Source organism: Coregonus lavaretus, assembly GCF_964263955.1.
Source record: "Coregonus lavaretus genome assembly, chromosome: 19".
NCBI classification, from domain to species: Eukaryota; Metazoa; Chordata; class Actinopteri; order Salmoniformes; family Salmonidae; genus Coregonus; species Coregonus lavaretus.
The window spans coordinates 12,977,528-12,999,624 of NC_140006.1; the positions used below are offsets into that span (position 1 = coordinate 12,977,528).

The 22,097-nt window shown below is 44.3% G+C and overlaps 1 protein-coding gene across 1 annotated transcript in view; it reads right to left on the bottom strand.

Moving 5' to 3' along the window:
* Window positions 1-22,097, bottom strand: part of LOC311147076 (ephrin type-A receptor 3-like) — a gene marked incomplete at its 5' end in the record, with an annotated part of 130,607 nt that overhangs the window by 105,485 nt on the left and 3,025 nt on the right. The window contains 1 exon segment of the mRNA XM_084183695.1: window positions 9,909-9,973. Coding sequence (XP_084039821.1) covers window positions 9,909-9,973 — 65 coding nt within the window.

A 22,097-nucleotide genomic window follows, 5' to 3' on the forward strand; every position in this document is an offset into this window, starting at 1 on the left:
ATTTTGATTTGTTTAACACTTCTTTGGTTACTACATGATTCCATATGTATTATTTCATAGTTTTGATGTCTTCACTATTATTCTACAATGTAGAAAATAGTAAAAAGAAAGAAAAACCCTTGAATGAGTAGGTGTGTCCAAACTTTTGAGTGGTTGTGTACATCACAGAAGACTGAAATATAACAAAACCATTTGACATAGAAACACTGGATTTTCGGCAGCTTTTTTGAAATAATGTTTATTAATTATGAAATAATGAAAAATATGAATAACATTCCACCCATGAGGCCACTAGGTCATTTGACTGCAGGAAAGGGCTACAAGCAATATCATTACTTGTTTGTACCTGTTTTCTATCCTGCCGCAGACACAGAAACACCGCCTTTGTGTGACAGAAATGGGTCACTCTGCTCAGACTCCAGCACACATCTGGCTCTGGGGCAGGCCATTTTAAGTCTGACCTGCGGGGGTCAAGTGGTGGTGGATTGAGTCAGAGAGACAGCTATCCAGCCAAGGCCATATCTGAACAGTGGGAATGTCTGTGTGACCTCTCTTCAGGTTCAGGGGTCAGAGATTAACTAGATAATCCCCCTTATATGAAACACAAGACCCAGAGAGACATGCTGCTCAGCACCTCAGCCCTCTGTCTATATCTCTCTCTCCCTCTCTCTGTCTCTCTCCCCCCTTTTTTTCCTCCTGTTGAGAGCATGAACTCATTTCCCATTATCTTCTCTGTGTTATTCTGGAGAATGAGAGAGAGAGGGGGTGTAGCCTATTATGTGTTTTTCAGTTCCCTAGGGTTGCTGCCACATGTCAGACTCGTTGACAGCCTAAACGTCTGCTTCTTGAACAGAAGAAAAACCATGAATAGACGAATGCATGTACATCGTTATTACTGGTGCTAAAGCCTGGTGTTTATCTTGCATCATTTAACTCTGAGGGTGTCATTCCCCCCCCCCCCCCCCCCCCCCCCCCCCCCCACCCACTGCTCTCTCTCTCTCTCCCTCTATTTCTTCAGGTTACCTCAGGCAGGCTGCTGTGCGTTGAGGTACAGGGTAATACAGGGTAATACAGGGTACGGAGGATATCATCATCCCTGTTGTTATCTCCTGTAGATTGACTCAACTAGCCTGTGTCTCCTGTGTCATCTGAAGTAACTACTCCTTTCCTCTCTCCTGCACTCACCCAGTGGGTGCGAGAGCACAGGCACAAAGCAGGAGCCTTGAATCACCAAGGTGGGTATTAAATAGTGTGGTCTTTATTTCAAACTGTAAACCAGACCTGGGTCAAATACATATGTCAAACCGTCCAATGTTTGTTTCAGCCTGCCCGATACAAGGGGACCAATATAATAATCCAAGAAAGTGCAAATTCCACCCACCTCCAATCAAGCTTATACCTAAAGTATTTTAAATATGTATTTGACCCCGGTCTGTGGTTAACATTATGCATTCAGCTAAGCATTCATGCTGGAATGAAACCCACAGCCCTGGTGTTGCCAGCAAACAAGGCTGTAATCAAACTGAAGTCCTTTAAATGGAGCTCCCTTCACTGACAGAAAGAAAACATTCAAGATTTCAGCTCTCCATCCCCCATCCCTCTCTCTTTCAGCTGGTTTCTACGTACATTCCTCTGCCATTTCTTGACGGATTTCCTTTCATTTGTTCATTCCTTCTCTCCATTCCTCTGTTGTGTTCTAAAGAGGCATGACACTGGCATTCTGAGACTTCCTGGGTTGTTACCTTCCCAGCAGCCCATTACGCAACTCAACCCCGGTGTTACGTACCAATATGCACCCCCTCCCCAAATCGCAGCCGCCAAAAAAACGGAGCCAGCGACTGTCACATTATTTTCAGCGCAGCGGAAATAATTAGTAAATTCCCCCTCCAGACTCCAGATATAGCTATAGAGCGCTTAAGAAGCCATCACTCTAACACGCACTGCACTCTCTCTGTCTCTCTTAGCACTACTGCTGCTGAATACACTCTAGACAACTCACTGATTCTAATAAAATTACTACCTCACTGATGTCAGTGTCTCTAGCCATCGTCAGAGTTTCATACTGCGTACACCGATCCAATGCTTTCAGGTCTACACAAGTGCCTATTGCAGTGATTAGAGCATTGTTAATTTCGTCAACAAAAACAGTCGTCAAAATTCGTCAAACACCTATCTTTCTGTTGCAATTGATGAGACTATAACTGACTAAATAGACCCCAAGAAATCTATAACTAAACGAAAAAAATATATCATTTCAGTTCACTGAAACGAGACAAGACTAAATGATCTCTGTGACTAAAATCTGACTACTAAGTGGACTGGACAATAATGTTTTGGAGAGATTGAGAGCTTTTCAGTAATAAGCACAATTCATATTAGCAGCACAGATGCACAGCGCAGTTCTGTTCCGCAGTGGGAAGGATGCATCACACCCGGCAAACACAGCCTACATCAGCTCCAGCTCTGCCTCCGTTTATACACATCGCACAGGCAACTCTATGGATGTGAAATGCACGTCAGCTAGCCAGTCACCAACAGCCTTCTAGTTAACTACCCTTTGCCTGTTTAAGAAACACAAGCTTCTTTGCTAAATTAACAACAATAGCAGAATTGAGTTTAAAAGTAAAACAACAGTCTCTCCCTTGAGTAAGTAGGTTATAGAAAAGTAGTTTGTCTCTGCATTTCATATACGGGTTCTGTAGCCAATGTAGCCAAGACTCCCTCTTTTCCTCAGAGTAAATGGCTTGATTCTAGCCCTTAGGCTACCGTTCAAAAGACATGATAATACCGGCGCTACGTTTTTTTCTTTCAATCGTGCATTGGCGGGCCGCATTTTACATCCATCAAGCATATTGTGGGCCATTCTAAAACTAGGCTACTTGCAGACCGGACCATTAACCATTTGTTAATGAGAGACAACTATCCAGCCAAGGACACAACATTTTGGAATGTGTTGAATAAGGAATAGCGTCGGCTCTATTCATGGCATTTCTATCTGCAACGTTTGAGAACGTTTTTCAACTGAACGTGGACCTGGTAACATTATCAGTAGCCTACATGCAAATATTTTTTGGCACAATGAAAACCGACAGCAAACTATTTATTGACCAAATTCCTCTTGCCACTACGCTCTATCTGACTGGGTAAATAACTTTATTTTCAGTTAATGTGGACCCAGTGACTCAGACTTGGACCAGGACTCGAGCACTGGGACTCGGACTTCAGCCATATGGACTCATGACTTGACTCGTGACTCGACCATTGATGACTCAGACTTGGACTTGAGCACAGGGGACTTGGGACTTGAGATTTAGTGACTCGACTACATCACTGGGCGAAATAGTCATTAGCTCCAGTTCAAAGTCATTAGCCCCCATTTTACTTTTGGACATCAATGTGGCAGCGAGTGATGGAAGTGCAACCCATACTACTTTGCCAATAGTTTGCCACACCATCTGGTGATTGTGCCTCTGGCCATGTCTAGACTTGACAGTTCATGCAGCTTCAGCATTCTGTTCATAGAGCTCTAATCATGGAATTCCAAACGTGTCATGCATCTACACCTACATTTAAATGTGCCTACCGTGTCCACAGTGCATCCGGATTCCCTATTTTCACGCTATATTCAAATGCCAGTATGCATTCTACAAACGGTGGAATAGGCTAAATATGATAACACAACAACTGATGGCAGTAGCTAACTACTGTAGCTAACAAGCCAGCTAACCTCTGTAGCTAGCAAGCAACACTAAAGATGATTGCAAACGGGTTAGCATAACTCTAGCCAAACAAACAATCGTTTTTCTAAATATTAGCTAGCTGGCTAGCATTTACAGTGCCTTGCAAAAGTATTCATCCCCCTTGCCGTTTTTCCTATTTTGTTGCATTACAACCTGTAATTTAAATGGATTTTTATTTGGATTTCATGTAATGGACATACACAAAATAGTCCATATTGGTGAAGTGAAATGAAAAAAATAACTTGTTTAAAAAAATTCAAACAAATAAATAACGGAAAATGGTGCGTGCATATGTATTCACCCCCTTTGCTATGAAGCCCCTAAATAAGATCTGGTGCAACCAATTACCTTCAGAAGTCACATAATTAGTTAAATAAAGTCCACCTGTGTGCAATCTAAGTGTCACATGACCTGTCACATGATCTCAATATATATACACCTGTTCTGAAAGGCCTCAGAGTCTGCAACACCACTAAGCAAGGGCCACCACCAAGCAAGCGGCACCATGAAGACCAAGGAGCTCTCCAAACAGGTCAGGGACAAAGTTGTGGAGAAGTACAGATCAGGGTTGGGTTATAAAAAAATATCAGAAACTTTGAACATCTCACAGAGCACCATTGAATCCATTATTAAAAAATAGAAAGAATATGGCACCACAACAAACCTGCCAAGAGAGGGCCGCCCACCAAAACTCACGGACCAGGCAAGGAGGGCATTAATCAGAGAGGCAACAAAGAGACCAAAGATAACCCTGAAAGAGCTGCAAAGCTCCACAGCGGAGATTGGAGTATCTGTCCATAGGACCACTTTAAGCCGTACACTCCACAGAGCTGGGCTTTACGGAAGAGTGGCCAGAATTATGCCATTGCTTAAAGAAAAAAATGTTTTGGTGTTCGCCAAAAGGCATGTGGGAGACTCCCCAAACATATGGAAGAAGGTAGTCTGGTCAGATGAGACTAAAATTGAGCTTTTTGGCCATCAAGGAAAACGCTATGTCTGGCGCAAACCCAGACACCTCTCATTCCCCTGAGAACACCATCCCCACAGTGAAGCATGGTGGTGGCAGCATCATGCTGTGGGGATGTTTTTCATCGGCAGGGACTGGGAAACTGGTCAGAATTGAAGGAATGATGGATGGTGCTAAATACACAGAAATTATTGAGGGAAACCTGTTTCAGTCTTCCAGAGATTTGAGACTGGGACGGAGGTTCACCCTCTAGCAGGACAATGACCCTAAGCATACTGCTAAAGCAACACTCATGTGGTTTAAGGGGAAACATTTAAATGTATTGGAATGGCCTAGTCAAAGCCCAGACCTCAATCCAATTGAGAATCTGTGGTATGACTTAAAGATTGCTGTACACCAGCAGAACCCATCCAACTTGAAGGAGCTGGAGCAGTTTTGCCTTGAATAATGGGCAAAAATCCCAGTGGCTAGATGTGCCAAGCTTATAGAGACATACCCCAAGAGACTTGCTGCTGTAATTGCTGCAAAAGGTGGCTCTACAAAGTATTGACTTTGAGGGGGGGTGAATAGTTATGCATGCTCAAGTTTTCTGTTTTTTTGTCTTATTTCTTGTTTGTTTCACAATAAAAAATATTTTGCATCTTCAAAGTGGTAGGCATGTTGTGTAAATCAAATGATACAAACACCCAAAAAATCAATTTTAATTCCAGGTTGTAAGGCAACAAAATAGGAAAAATGCCAAGGTGGGTGAATATAAAATAAAATAAAAAATAATACTTTCGCAAGCCACTGTATGAGGCCACCAAACACGTTCCTCACACAAACGTATTTCCTCCAACGTTATAATGAAAAGGTGCCTCTCGGTCCCAAAACATACGTTTTCTGGAGACTTGTGGGAGGAGTGCTGATGACATCACCCACTGTATGCGCTTTCAGTAGCCTGATTGCGTCCACACTGAGGAGAAATCCGCACACAATGCATCCCTGATCACCTTCTGAAGTGGTCAGCCAGATCTGAACACAATCAGACCACAATGTGACTTTTGTGCGTCTAGACCCGTCTTTTCATTGTGATCTTCATATTCTGATAGCAGAAGTCGCATGTAAATGACTTCTCTCTCTCGTGTCTGTTTGTTTTGTGTGTAATGTGCAATATCTCTGTAGGCTGAATTAGGAATTTACATGGCCAGATCATTCTTATATAATATAATATTATTCTTATATACTGTATATGTTTGTAATTTTTCTGCTGTTGGGAAGAGAATAGGATGTTATGCAGACAAATGTGTTGGTAGGCCAAATGTATGTTTGTGCACATGTAAGATGTGACTATTGGGTGTTGACTAAAACGGCCCTCTGTTTTCGTCATTTTGACAATAACTATATTATATCATTATTCAAATGACAAAAATGTGGTTAACATGCTGACTAGAACGGGCGCTCGCGTGCGTCCGTGTGCGTCATCGCGCACATGTTGATTTTGTCCATCCACACCAGACGCGATCAGGACACGCAGGTTGAAATATCAAAACGAACTCTGAACCAACTATATTAATTTGGGGACAGGTCGAAACATTTATGGCAATTTAGCTATCCAGCTTGCTGTTGCTAGCTAATTTGTCCTGGGATATAAACACTGGGTTGTTATTTTACCTGAAATGCACAAGGTCCTCTACTCCGACAATTAGCTGAATGGTGCCGGAGAAGATGGCTGCCGTTTTACAGCCCTCTAACCAATTGTACAATTATGTGTGTTTTTTCACGTTATTTGTAATCTATTCTGTACATAATGTCTCTTATGACCAACAAGAGCTTCTGGATATCAGTACAGCGATTACTCACCTCGTATTGGACGAAGATTTTTTCTTCAACGAGTCGGACGCGAAGGATATTCTACAGACACCCGACAAGGCCCAAATACCTGTCATTCGCATGAGAAAGAGACAGAGATATTGTGGACGTAGGTCGGGGTGCCTTGTAAGGATCCGACGGCGAGCTAGTAAACTGCCTATACCATTAATCCTATTAGCCAATGTTCAATCATTTGAAAATAAATTGGACGACCTAAGATTAAGGTTATCCTACCAACGCGACATTAAAAACTGTAATATCTTATGTTCACCGAGTCATGGCTGAACGACGTCATGGATAACATACAGCTGGCGGGATTTACGCTACATCGGCAGGATAGAACGGCTGACTCCGGTAAGACAAGGGGTGGCGGTCTGTGTATATTTGTAAACAACAGCTGGTGCATAAAATCTAATACTAAGGAAGTCTCAAGGTTTTGCTCGCCTGAGGTAGAGTATCTCATGATAAGCTATAGACCACACTATTTACCAAGAGAGTTTTCATCTATATTTTTCATAACTGTCTATTTACCACCACAAACCGATGCTGGCACTAAGATTGCACTCAATGAGCTGTATAAGGCCATAAGTAAACAGGAAAACGCTCATCCAGAGGCAGCGCTCCTAGTGGCCGGGGACTTTAATGCAGGGAAACTTAAATCCGTTCTACCTCATTTCTACCAGCATGTTAAATGTGCAACCAGAGGACCTCTAGACCACCTTTACTCCACACACATAGACACGTACAAAGCTCTCTGTCGCCCTCCATTTGGCAAATCTGACCATAACTCCATCCTCCTGATTCCTGCTTATAAGCAAAAACTAAAGCAGGAAGCACCAGTAACTCGGTTAATAAGGAAGTGGTCAGATGACGCAGATGCTAAGCTAAAGGACTGTTTTGCTAGCACAGACTGGAATATGTTCCAGGATTCTTCCGATAGCATTGAGGAGTACACCACATCAGTCACTGGCTTCATCAATAAGTGCATCGAAGACGTCATCCTCACAGTGACCGTACGTACATACCCCAACCAGAAGCCATGGATTATAGGCAACATCCGCACTGAGCTAAAGGGTAGAGCTGCCGCTTTCAAGGAGCGGGACTCTAACCCAGACGATTATAAGAAATCCCGCTATGCCCTCCGACGAACCATCAAACAGGCAAAGAGTCAATACAGGACTAATATTGAATCTTACTACACCGGCTCTGACGCTCGTCGGATGTGGCAGGGCTTGAAAACTATTACAGACTACAAAGGGAAGCACAGCCGCGAGCTGCCCCGTGACACAAGCCTACCAGACGAGCTAAATCACTTATATGCTCGCTTCGAGGCAAGCAACATTGAAGCATTCATGAGAGCATCAGCTGTTCCGGATGACTACGTGATCACGCTCTCCATAGCCGATGTGAGTAAGACTTTTAAGCAGGTCAACATTCACAAGGCCGCAGGGCCAGACGGATTACCAGGACGTGTACTCCGAGCGTGCGCTGACCAACTGGCAAGTGTCTTCACTGACATTTTCAACATGTCCCTGACTGAGTCTGTAATACCAACATGTTTCAAGCAGACCACCATAGTCCCTGTGCCCAAAATCACTAAGATAACCTGCCTAAATGACTACCGACCCGTAGCACTCACGTCTGTAGCCATGAAGTGCTTTGAAAGGCTGGTCATGGCTCACATCAACACCATTATCCCAGAAACCCTAGACCCACTCCAATTTGCATACCGCCCCAACAGATCCACAGATGATGCAATCTCTATTGCACTCCACACTGCCCTATCCCACCTGGACAAGAGGAACACCTACGTGAGAATGCTATTCATTGACTACAGCTCAGCGTTCAACACCATTGTGCCCTCAAAGCTCATCACTAAGCTAAGGACCCTGGGACTAAACACCTCCCTCTGCAACTGGATCCTGGACTTCCTGACGGGCCACCCCCAGGTGGTAAGGGTAGGTAACAACACATCTGCCACGCTGATCCTCAACACGGGGGCCCCTCAGGGGTGCGTGCTCAGTTCCCTCCTGTACTCCCTATTCACCCATGACTGCATGGCCAGGCACGACTCCAACACCATCATTAACTTTGCCGATGACACAACAGTGGTAGGCCTGATCACCGACAACGATGAGACAGCCTATAGGGAGGAGGTCAGAGACCTGGCTGTGTGGTGCCAAGATAACAACCTCTCCCTCAACGTGATCAAGACAAAGGAGATGATTGTGGATTACAGGAAAAAGAAGAGGACCGAGCATGCCCCCATTCTCATCGACGGGGCTGTAGTGGAACAGGTTGAGAGCTTCAAGTTCCTTGGGGTCCACATCACCAACAAACTATCCTGGTCCAAACACACCAAGACAGTCGTGAAGAGGGCATGACAAAGCCTATTCCCCTTCAGGAGACTGAAAAGATTTGGCATGGGTCCTCAGATCCTCAAAATGTTATACAGTTGCACCATCGAGAGCATCCTGACTGGTTCCATCACTGTTCCCTCTGCTAGCGGTACCGGAGCGCCAAGTCTAGGTCCAAAAGGCTTCTTACACCTTCTACCCCCAAGCCATAAAACTCCTGAACAGCTAATCATGGCTATCCGGACTATTTGCATTGCCCCCCCCCACCCCAACACCCTCTTTTATGCTGTTTCTACTCTGTTTCTTATTTATGCATAGTCACTTTAACTCTACCCACATGTACATATTACCTCAATTACCCCTGTTGTATTCGGGGCATGTGGCAAATAACATTTGATTTGATTTGATTTGTTTTAATCCACAGATAAAAGGGTAAACCAAGTTAGTTTTTAGTCATCTCTACTCCTTCAGTCTTCTTCTTCTCTTTTGGACTTTATATAGCGATTGGCAACCAACTTTAAGGTGCAATTACCACTACCGACTGGACTGGAGTGTGGACCTCAGTTCATCTTTCAATCACCCACGTGCGTATATGCTCCTAAAAATGAATGAGAAGATGGGAAAGGTGGGACTTGCAGCGCGTCAAGCGTCACAAATAGAACCAAGTTCTATTTAAGCGCCTGGCTACGCAGACGCTCATTGATGCGCGTGAGCAGTTTGGATGCAATGATTGAATAACATGTATGTGTACATTTATTTTGTAACGTGAGCAGTGTGGTCAGCATGTAAGACTTAATGATATTTTTGTCAAAATGACTAAGATTAAACTAAATCTAAAACAGACTGCCAAAATTAACACTGGATTAAAGTTGGTTTGGTAATGTTTGTGGTTTTGTGAATGTGTGTGTGTCTGTGTCTGTGTGAGTGCCTGTGGATCAAGATTGATCCAATATGGCCGCCTCATACAGGAAGTGATTTCACAGTGCTACTCACCCCCTCGGCAGGGTAGGCTTCCCAGCCCAGGTTTCCCAGAGCAGACATGGAGTCCAACAACGTCACTGCAGACAGACAGAGAGAACAGACTGGTTAAAGCAACACATACTACTACAGCAATAAGACACCAGAGGAAGGGAGGGTTATAGTGGTTATTGGAACGTCTGTGCTGTCAAAGATGGGGGTTGAGGCCAGGTCAATGGGATAGCATTTACAACAGCACATTAGAACAACACATACTGCCTCAGATTCACACAGGCTCAACCACACACCCTTACCCCTTTCCATAGCAAAGGAGGAGTGAGGGGTAGAAAGAGGAATGGAGAAAGGCCAAGAGATGGATTGATAGAGGGAGAGAGAAAGGCAAGGGCTGGTGACAGTGGAGAAGAGAGAGGGATGAAGAATGAGACAAATATCCGGATGGAGAGGCGGATGGCGGGATGGACAGAGAAGGAGTGAGGTTGAGAGAGAAAGGCTAAGAGCTAGCTAAAAGGCTGTGTGTATTTAGATGCAGATGGAGCCAGTCTCTCCCACGGTGTGTGAACTGTGCTTTCCCTGCCTGACGCCATTCAGCCCTAATTATGGCCTCACCACTGCTAACCATTAATATTTAATTATCCTCCATCTGCAGAGGCTGCTGCCAGCCCCCTCTCTCTCTCTCCCTCTCTCTCTCTCTCTCTCTCTCTCTCTCTCTCTCTCTCTCTCTCTCTCTCTCTCTCTCTCTCTCTCGCTCGCTCTCTCTCTCTCTCTCTCTCTCTCTCTCTCTCTCTCTCTCTCTCTCTCTCTCAGCCTATCTTGCTGTCTCTTTCAATCTGCCTCTCTCCCTTTCACACTCTCTACATCTCCATCTCTCTCTTTCTCTCATTCTGTGCCAGAGGTCTGACTCGGGCCAAAAGAGTGTTACTCCTCGGCTCTCAGCCACAGGTCCCAGATCAGCTGTCCAGGCTCCTGACCTGAAACATCATCAGTTGGCTTTAATAACTGACCCTGGAAACCAGAGGGAGCTACTGCCAAAACACAGACAAGTGCAGTATTTTCAAGGTTAATCTCGGCACCTAGAACCAAATCTCACATGAGCGCTAACCAGTTAAAAGTCGGTTCTGAAAAAAATGTCAAGGCTAACTTCATCTCTCCAGATGTCTAATTCATTCTTGTTGGAAGATGATGAAAATCATTATAGTACGAAAGGACCGTTATGGTCAATATCTTTTATATCACACTTTTTCCACTCGGGAAAGAAGAACACACTCAACAGAGTAGACTTTGCTATATTTTCATCCAGCTCCTGTTCCAGATTTAGATATGAGCCTTTCTAGATTCCTCCTCTCAGAGGGAGCCTGGGCCTGGTGGCTGATGAAACACATGTCCCTCCCCTCGCCACTGAACGTGACATTTCTAAATGAATAAAGCAGTAGGGAGAGTGTGTCTGATGTGTGCACAGGACATTTATCTAGCCCGCAGGTAGCATTAGTACCATAAGAGCAGTCCCACATTTTCCTCTGATGTCTCTGTCTCTCTCATTCTCACTGCTTCCCTCACTCTGCTTCTTTGTTCCCCTCTCTCTCTCTCTCTCTCTCTCTCTCTCTCTCCTCTCTCTCTGTATTTTTCTTAACTGTACAGTGCCTTCAGAAAGTATTCACACCCCTTGACTTTTTCCACATGTTGTTGTGTTACATCCTGAATTTAAAATGTATTAAATTGAGATTTTGTGTCACTGATCTACACACAATAAGTATTACAATGCTTTGTTATGGCAAGCCAACATAAGTTCAGGAGTAAAAATGTGCTTAACAAACAAAAAAATAAGTTGCATGGACTCATTCCATGTTCAATTATAGCGGTTAACATGATTTTTTAATGACTACCCCATCTCTGTATCCCACACATACAATTATCTGTAAGGTCCCTCAATCGAGTAGTGAATTTCAAGCACAGATTCAACCACAAAGACCAGGGAGGTTTTTCAATGCCTCGCAAAGAAAGGCACCGTTTGGAAGGTGTGTAAAACTTTAAAAAAACAGACGCTGAATATCCGTTTGAGCATGGTGAAGTTATTAATTAGGCTTTAGATGGTGTATCATTACACCCAGTCACTACAAAGATACAGGCGTCCTTCCTAACTCAGTTGCCGGAGAGGAAGGCCAATGGTGATTCACCATGAGGCCAATGGTGATTTTGTGGCAAATCAAATACAACACATGATATTTTTAGGATAAAAAGAAATGGAATACAGCTATAAGCACTGGCAAAATCCTGGAGGAAAACCTTGTTGAGTCTGCTAGGAGACAAATTCACCTTTCAGCAGGACAATAACCTAAAACACAAGCCCACTAGAGTTACTTACCAAGACAACATTGAATGTTCCTGAGTGGCCTAGTTACAGTTTTGACTTAAATTAGCTTGAAAATCATTGGCAAGACTTGAAAATGGCTGCCTAGCAATTATCAACAATGAACTTGACAGAGCTTGAATAATTTTTATAAGAATAATGGGTAAAACATATTGTACAAACCAGGTGTGCAAAGCTCTTAGAGACTTACCCAAAAAGACTCACAGCTGTAATCGCACCAAAGGTGCATCTACAAAGTATTGACTCAGGGGTGTGAATACTTACAGTTTGTAAATTAGATATTTCTGTATTTCATTTTCAATCCATTTGCTAAAATCTATTTAATCCATTTTGAATTCAAGCTGTAACACAACAATATGTGGAATATGTGAAGGGGTAGGAATACTTTCTGAAGGCACTGTATAAGAACCACCGTGAGCACCATTCACTCTCCACAGCTCAGTGCAACGTGGCGGGGGGCTGTCATGGTGCATTACAGATTACTGTGTGTGTGTGTGTGTGTGTGTGTGTGTGTGTGTGTGTGTGTGTGTGTGTGTGTGTGTGTGTGTGTGTGTGTGTGTGTGTGTGTGTGTGTGTGTGCATGCGTCCAAGCATGCTAGCGTGTGGGTGTGTAAGTGTGTGTGAGAGAGATTGTGAGAGAAAAATGAACAACAGACAGCTCCTGCTGTGTTGTAAAGGTCAACTCCAGCTCTCTGCCCGAGCCTCAGTCCAGCCTTACTGCTTAGAGAATATAAGACCATTAGACTCCAGGGTTCAGGTCATGGACACACACTGTAATAGTGGAATTAACAGTGGTTTGATAATAATGATGATGAAATGTCAACACCTTACATTCACTTTCACAGCATACAGTCGTGGTCAAACGTTTTGAGAATGACACAAGTATTGGTCTTCACAAAGTTCGCTGCTTCAGTGTTATGAGATATTTTTGTCAGATGTTACTATGGTATACTGAAGTATAATTACAAGCATTCCATAAGTGTCAAAGGCTTTTATTGACAATTATATGAAGTTTATGCAAAGAGTCAATATTTGCAGTGTTGACCCTTCTTTTTCAAGACCTCTGCAATCCGCCCTGGCATGCTGTCAATTAACTTCTGGGCCACATCCTGACTGATGGCAGCCCATTCTTGCATAATCAATGCTTGGAGTTTGTCCGAATTTTTGGGGTTTTGTTTGTTCACCCGCCTCTTGAGGATCGACCACAAGTTCTCAATGGTAATAAGGTCTGGGGAGTTTCCTGGCCATGGACCCAAAATGTAAATGTTTTGTTCCCGAGCCACTTAGTTATCACTTTTGCCTTATGGCAAGGTGCTCCATCATGCTGGAAAAGGCATTGGTCGTCACCAAACTGTTCTTGGATGGTTGGGAGAAGTTGCTCTCGGAGGATGTGTTGGCACCATTCTTTATTCATGGCTGTGTTCTTAGGCAAATATATGAGTGAGCCCACTCCCTTGGCTGAGAAGCAACCCCACACATGAATGGTCTCAGGATGCTTTACTGTTGGCATGACACAGGAGTGATGGTAGCGCTCACCTTGTCTTCTCCGGACAAGGTGTTTTCCGGATGCCCCAAACAATCGGAAAGGGGATTCATCAGAGAAAATGACTTTACCCCAGTCCTCAGCAGTCCAATCTCTGTACCTTTTGCAGAACATCAGTCTGTCCCTGATGTTTTTCCTGGAGAGAAGTGGCTTCTTTGCTGCCCTTCTTGACACCAGGCCATCCTGCAAAAGTTTTTGCCTCACTGTGCGTGCTGATGCACTCACACCTGCCTGCTGCCATTCCTGAGCAAGCTCTGCACTGGTGGTGCCCCGATCCCGCAGCTGAATCAACTTTAGGAGATGGACCTGGCGCTTGCTGGACTTTCTTGGGCGCCCTGACGCCTTCTTCACAACAATTGAACCTCTCTCCTTGAAGTTCTTGATGAGCCGATAAATGGTTGATTTAGGTGCAATCTTACTAGCAGCAATATCCTTGACTGTGAAGCCCTTTTTGTGCAAAGCAATGATGATGGCACCTGTTTCCTTGCAGGTAACCATGGTTAACAGAGGAAGAACAATGATTTCAAGCACCACCCTCCTTTTAAAGCTTCCAGTCTGTTATTCTAACTCAATCAGCATGACAGAGTGATCTCCAGCCTTGTCCTCGTCAACACTCTCACCTGTGTAAACGAGATAATCACTGACATGATGACAACTGGTCCTTTTGTGGCAGGGCTGAAATGCAGTGGAAATGTTTTTTGGGGATTAAGTTCATTTTCATGGCAAAGGGGGACTTTGCAATTAATTGCAATTCATCTGATCACTCTTCACGACATTCTGGAGTATATGCAAATTGCCATCATCAAAACTGAGGCAGCAGACTTTGTGAAAATTAGTATTTGTGTCATTCTCAAAACATTTGACCACGACTGTACTGTAATCTACTGTGTACAGTTTTGCTGAGGTGACCTCTATAGCCTCAAAAGTGCTGACTACACTTTTTCCTATGATCAATGAGGGCATAGGGACCCTGGGTCGCGCTGTCCCATACACACACACACTCATGCACAAAGACATACACACACAGAAGCACACACACACACTTCTTTCTTCACACCTCCTGTCAGTAGCACTTATCACTTGTGATCAATGACCCATCCTCTCATCAATAATATATCAGCAACAGTATCCTGTCTGCTGATACCACTAGAATGTGTGTGTGTGTGTGTGTGTGTGTATGTGTGTGTATGTGTGTGTGTGTGTGTGTGTGTGTGTGTGTGTGTGTGTGTGTGTGTGTGTGTGTGTGTGTGTGTGTGTGTGTGTGTGTGTGTGTGTGTGTGTGTGTGGGACAGAGCAAGCCAGGGTCCCTAGTCTCACTAACTTTTCCAGCTACATCTGTAGCATGATACTGTGTTGAAGGGATGAAATCCCCCCGACCCTCTTCCTCTCCCTCTCTCTTTCTCCGGGGAGTGGTGTAAGGCCTGTGTCTGTGTAATCTAACCCTGGTCAGAGCTGCTCTGGCCCGGAGTTAAAACACACAGCTCATCATTCACTCACTCAGACCTGGGTCAGATTCTCTCTCATCTAATAAACACACACACGCCCATGCATGCGCACACACACACACACAAACCATCAATGGAGGAGCTCGATACAAACCCTATCACCTAGAGACAACACTTTACAACAAATGATCCATCTTCTACCGTACCTTTTTGTCTGGGTCCTTCTCATATTCTTATTCTCAGCTATTCTATTTCCATCCGATGTTCAATACAGCATGAAAGTGAATGTAGTATGAAATGATCCCCAACAATGTGATGTCAACAAATCATGTTGTCACGATCGTTAGAAACAGCGGACCAAGGCGCAGCGTGATATGCGTACATCTTTTATTAAGTACACACACGAACAAAACAACAAACCAAACGATACGTGAAGTCCTATGTTAATACACCAAAACAAACCTTACGGAACAAGATCCCACAAATAACTAGTGCCAACAGGCTGCCTAAGTATGGTTCCCAATCAGAGACAATGAGAATCAGCTGCCTCTGATTGGGAACCACCCTCGCCAACATAGAAAACACGAACTAGAACAAAACATAGAAAATCACACATAGAACATCCACACCCTGGCTCAACATATAAGAGTCCCCAGAGCCAGGGCGTGACACATGTACTGTACTTAGTTCCTGTATTCATATTTATTCACTTGCAGGAGGCTGAATTGATTCAATGAACAGCACTTTGTGTCAAGATAATCAATGATGAGAATGTTCAATGGGGAACAGAATAGGGCCAGCTGACACTACAGTAATCATCTCAGGGTTAATATCATGTAGGTTCATGTCTGCAACTGCCCACGGTAGCTAAACATCCCTGGTAATGCCCTGGTGGCAACTTCCCTAAACACACACACACACACACACACACACATGGACATACACACACATGCAGACAGACAGACAGACAGACACACACTGAGAGTGGTCGGGTTACATAGTAGCATGCTGGTTTATTGATTATTGTCACCATGCTGTGAGTTCTACATTCTCCGAGCGTAAAGACGGCAAGGGGATATGTTAGAGCAATCTGACTCTCTCCCATTCTACATGGCAAACACCAAATCCTCCACTTCTAGACTACGATACCAAGCCAAACCCCTAACCTACCACTTACAGTATCACGTAGCTACGCACCCCAAAGCATACTATAAGGCATTTTAGACACTATTTAACACACTTACTGTATCAATTCCTTATGCACTCTAAATATGAGGAATGAGGTCCCTCCCTACTCCCACCCTGGCCTCTCTCTCCGGTCCACATCCCCCCTCCATTCCCACTCATTCATCTATTCCTTCTATTTCACTTCACCCCTCTTTCATTCCTGCTCTCTGTCATTCGGTCTAATTTCCCGGCCTTGTTAAGACTCCATCAGCGTTCCTGGCTGCAGGAAATACCGTGAACTCACACGGTCTCCAAACCTTTTATTGATAAACACCATGGTGGAGAGAGAGAGAGAGAGAGAGAGAGAGAGAGAGAGAGGGAGGGATAGAGGGGGGTGGTGGGGGGGAGAGGGAGAGAGAGAGAGGTTCTGCTAAGACTGATCTCTCTCTCTCTCTCTCTCTCTCTCTCTCTCTCTCTCTCTCTCTCTCTCTCCCTCTCTCTGTAATCCATCGCTTTGGCTGGTCAAAGAGGAGCTCTGATCTACCTGCCAAAAATCTGCCAGACCGCACAATAAGACCAGCATATACCCACACACATGCACACAGACACACACCCTGTCAGCGCCACAGAATGAGGAGATCACACAATAACTAGCACACACACTCTATTTTTTTACACACACAGACACACACACATAGGCCTACATCAGAAGACCCTGCCAACACCAAAGAGAGCGAGAGAGACTGCTCAATAAGCCCACCACACAAAGACACAAAAAGAGAATTTCATGAAAGAGAGAGACACACACACACACACAGTGGTCTCGTCTCACAGACCTTCCATTCCTTTCTATAGTTAAACGAATTAACGGGGGAAAGTGTTATCAGAGCAACGCATTTGGGAAACGAGGGACGAGTGAAGGATGAGAGGAGAGAAGGAAGGAAGGAGGGAGTGAGGAGGGCTGGATCGCTTTGAACATTGGTCAAAACAGCCCCCCACAGGGTTGTGGTAGTGAGTCTCTCCACCTCCCTCCTCTCTCCTAGAGATGTCAATCACTGTAGTAAATGAGTCTTGTTAGGATCCTCTCCTCTTCTCTTTAGCATACAGTGGCAGAGTAGTGGGGAAGTCCTCTGACAGTCTATGACAAGAGCTCTGCCCTAGATTGCTGCTTGTGTGTGTGCGTGCGTGCGTGCGTGCGTGCATGCGTGTCTGTGTGTGTGTGTGTGTGTGTGGACAACCCCAAGGTTGGCTGCCAAGTGGAACTGTGACACACAGTCAGATTCAGACACTTGTTTTTTAATAGGCCCTTTCCAGGAGTCTCAAAGTGAGGAACAACACACACAATACAACATCCAGCCAGTGATGTAGGAACAAGAGGCTTTGTGACACACATTCCACCCTACCGCCACAGACAGAACTATGAGACAGATATTTCACCGGATGTATAAATGTGAAGCATCCGCTTGGCGTTTCCACTCACTCCCATATTATGTTCCCACAGGGGCCAGTATGAAAAAAATAAAAATAATGTATGCACTCTGGATAAGAGCGTCTGCTAAATGACTAAAATGTAAAATGTAAAATGAGAGGAAGCTCTGTGGCCGGCAGTGGGAGAAGATGGAACAAGATGGATTTTGGCCGATATTCTGCTAATTTTCTCATCTATGAAACATTTGATCTCAATACAGTTTTCTGTTCCCAAATCTAAAATCTGTTACGAACAGAGTGGACAAGTTTTGTAGACTTTACCCTTTGCCAAAAAATTGCGTTGTTTGGAAGGAGCGCAAAGACAAATTAAATTTTTGCACACGCGCACTTCACACAGTGGCCGTTCCCTAACGGAAATCTGAAAATATATGCTAGAACACACCAATAGGATCTCGCTAGCTCGTGCTTGGTTCTGCCCACCTCCTTGCTTGTTCTGCCCACTATGACTAATTTGTTCCCATTTGAAACAACAGGCTGTGGTCTATCTTTGTTTAGTTATAAAAAATATTTGCTACCGCTGTCGCTGTCTCCCCCATCACACAACGCTAGAACAGTTAAAGAAAATAATAACAAACCGTAAATACAAAGACAACTCACTGTCTGAAAACAGAGACACATTCACATAAAGGAAAGATATCGGAGTTCTAAAAAATAGAAGCTTTTCTTTCTTAAAACACACTTAATAAGTTCTCATAGCTGTGGTTTTTACAGTGTGCGTGTGTATGTCAGACAGTCTTTGGGGAACAAGTGTTCATATTCTATAAGAGGGAACGTCTGCAGGACCAATGGAGCGCAGAGAAAGGTCAAGCTAGACCCCAACGGAACCCTGATACACACACACACACAGACAGTGGTCACAGGAGGGTAAATTGAGCTAGAACAGCGGGAGTGGAGGATGAATGTGTCAGATAGGAGATACAGTTGAAGTCGTAAGTTTACATACACTTAGGTTCGAGTCATTAAAACTTGTTTTTCAACCACCCCACAAATGTCTTGTTAACAAACTATAGTTTTGGCAAGTCGGTTAGGACATCTACTTTGTGCATGACACAAGTAATTTTTCCAACAATTGTTTACAGATAGATTATTTCACTTATAATTCACTGTATCACAATTCCAGTGGGTCAGAAGTTTACATACACTAAGTTAACTGTGCCTTAAAACAGCTTGGAAAATTCCAGAAAATGATGTCATGGCTTTAGAAGCTTCTGATAGGCTAACTGTCATCATTTGAGTCAATTAGAGGTGTACCTGTGGATGTATTTCAAGGCCTACCTTCAAACTCAGTGCCTCTTTGCTTGACATCATGGGAAAATCAAAAGAAATCAGCCAAGACCTCAGAAAAAAAATTGTAGACCTCCACAAGTCTGGTTCATCCTTGGGAGCAATTTTCAAATGCTTGAAGGTACCACGTTCATCTGTACAAACAACAGTACGCAAGTATAAACACCATGGGACCACGCAGCCGTCATACCGCTCAGGAAGAAGACGCGTTCTGTCTCCTAGAGATGAACGTACTTTAGTGCGAAAAGTGCAAATCAATCCCAGAACAACAGCAAAGGACCTTGTGAAGATGCTGGAGGAAACAGGTACAAAAGTATCTATATCCACAGTAAAACAAGTCCTATATCGACATAACCTGAAAGGCCGCTCAGCAAGGAAGAAGCCACTGCTCCAAAACTGCCATAAAAAAGCCAGACTACGGTTTGCAACTGCACATGGGGACAAAGATCTTACTTTTTGGAGAAATGTCCTCTGGTCTGATTAAACAAAAATAGAACTGTTTGGCCATAATGACCATCGTTATGTTTGGAGGAAAAAGGGGGTTGCTTGCAAGCCGAAGAACACCATCCCAACCGTGAAGCACGGGGGTGGCAGCATCATGCTGTGGGGGTGCTTTGCTGCAGGAGGGACTGGTGCACTTCACAAAATAGATGGCATCATGAGGAAGGAAAATTATGTGGATATATTGAAGCAACATCTCAAGACATCAGTCAGGAAGTTAAAGCTTGGTCGCAAATGGGTCTTCCAAATGGACAATGACCCCAAGCATACTTCCAAAGTTGTGGCAAAATGGCTTAAGGACAACAAAGTCAAGGTATTGGAGTGGCCATCACAAAGCCCTGACCTCAATCCTATAGAAAATGTGTGGGCAGAACTGAAAAAGTGTGTGCAAGCAATGAGGCCTACAAACCTGACTCAGTTACACCAGCTCTGTCAGGAGGAATGGGCCAAAATTCACCCAATTTATTGTGGGAAGCTTGTGGAAGGCTACCCAAAACATTTGACCCAAGTTTAACAATTTAAAGGCAATGCTACCAAATACTAATTGAGTGTATGTAAACTTCTGACGCACTGGGAATGTGATGAAAGAAATAAAAGCTGAAATAAATCATTCTCTCTACTATTATTCTGACATTTCACATTCTTAAAATAAAGTGGTGATCCTGACTGACCTAAGACGGGGAATTTATACTAGGATTAAATGTCAGAAATTGTGAAAAACTGAGTTTAAATGTATTTGGCTAAGATGTATGTAAACTTGGATTGGAGAATCCCAATTTAAATCAAGACTTGTCATCACTTCACTGACTGACTGGCTGACCGAATGGCTGGCTGACTGACTGACCACAGACTAGCTGCTCTAATAGCATAGCCATGGTCACAGACATGAACACACCTTGAACTTAATAATGAGCATGACTAGAGGTCGAGAGAGAGAAGGGGGAAAGGGAGAGAGAGAGAATACGAGAAAGAGAAAGAAGAGAGAGTTTTAGGAGAGAGAGAGAGACAGAGACAGAGACAGAGAGAGAGAGAGAGAGAGAGAGAGAGAGAGAGAGAGAGAGAGAGAGAGAGAGAGAGAGAAGAGAGAGAGAGAGAGAGAGGAAAACGAAGTTGATGAAAGAGAGAGTGGATGAAGAGGAGGGGGCATTGGTCAATAAAAGCCTGAGCCCAAAACCTACAGAAGCCAAACCAAATCAGCCGCATGGTGTTTGTTTAAAGTCCCACTAATACTGCCATTCAGATCCACAGCACGGGTCACCCTCCAACACTACACACCACAGGAGGAAAGCAGAGAAAAAGGGCGGGAGGGAGGGAGGGAGGGAGGGAGGGAGGGAGGGAGGGAGGGAGGGAGGGGGGGATGCAAACAGACCAATTCAATTAAGAGTAGAGAAGGGAGAGAGTGCTAGAAAGCGTGGAAGAGAGGACAAGAGATGAGAGGAAGAGGTGGAGTAGGGAGAACAGAGGAGGAGAAGAGGAAAAGGCTGGCAGGAATTGAAAATGAGTGTGTTTGAACTGGTCATTCAGAGAATCTCAGAAGAGAACATCAAGGAGAAGAGGAGGAGAAGGAAGGGATAGGGATATCAGAGAGATGGAGAGGGGTGAAGGAAGAGCAGGAGGAGAGCAGGAGGAGAGGAGGAGGAGAGGAGGGGGTTAGCAGCAAATAGCTCATTAGGGTTGAGCCTCAGTGCTTTGGCCAGCAGACAGACAGAGGGGTGAGGGGGTGAGAGGGGGGTAAGAGTATCCCAGGGGGGTAGGAGACGAGGGCAACGGGCGAAACGGCTAACGGTCAGTCCAGAGAAGCACTGAAAAGAAGCAACGGACACAACCAAAACAAACAATAACAAAGGAGGAACAAAACTGACCTATCATGACCTTTGGGGGAGAAGGGGGGATTTCTAGGGTCTTTCTGGCTTATAGTTCATTCTTAAACAGCTTGCAGCCATGAGGTATTATTGACCCCTGCTTCTAAATGGGTTCTTTGTAAGGAGGAACACATGGCATCATCCGTAAGGATTTTACCACAAGGAAAATAAATGCATATGACCATCACTGGGCTACCATTTTGGGGAATATGTAATATGATTATGAATACAGGACATACTGGCTATACATGGACATCATATTGTACCTCCACGGCCACTATACAAATAGGTATATTGATATTCCCATCTCTCAGCCAACATAGGGAACATATTATACACTCTACAGAGTATTAGACTGTGACCAGAAAATCAGAACAGCCTCTGGCTGTGACCCGTATTAACAATCTCTATATGGCTACACATCATTACAGCAGCCCTACTGTAGCTCCTGGCTCCTATCAAACTGCAATACATGTAATAGAGGTACAGGTCAGCTATGGGGAGAGAAAGGAGGGAGGGGGAGAGGGAGGGAGGGAAGGAAGGAAAGAG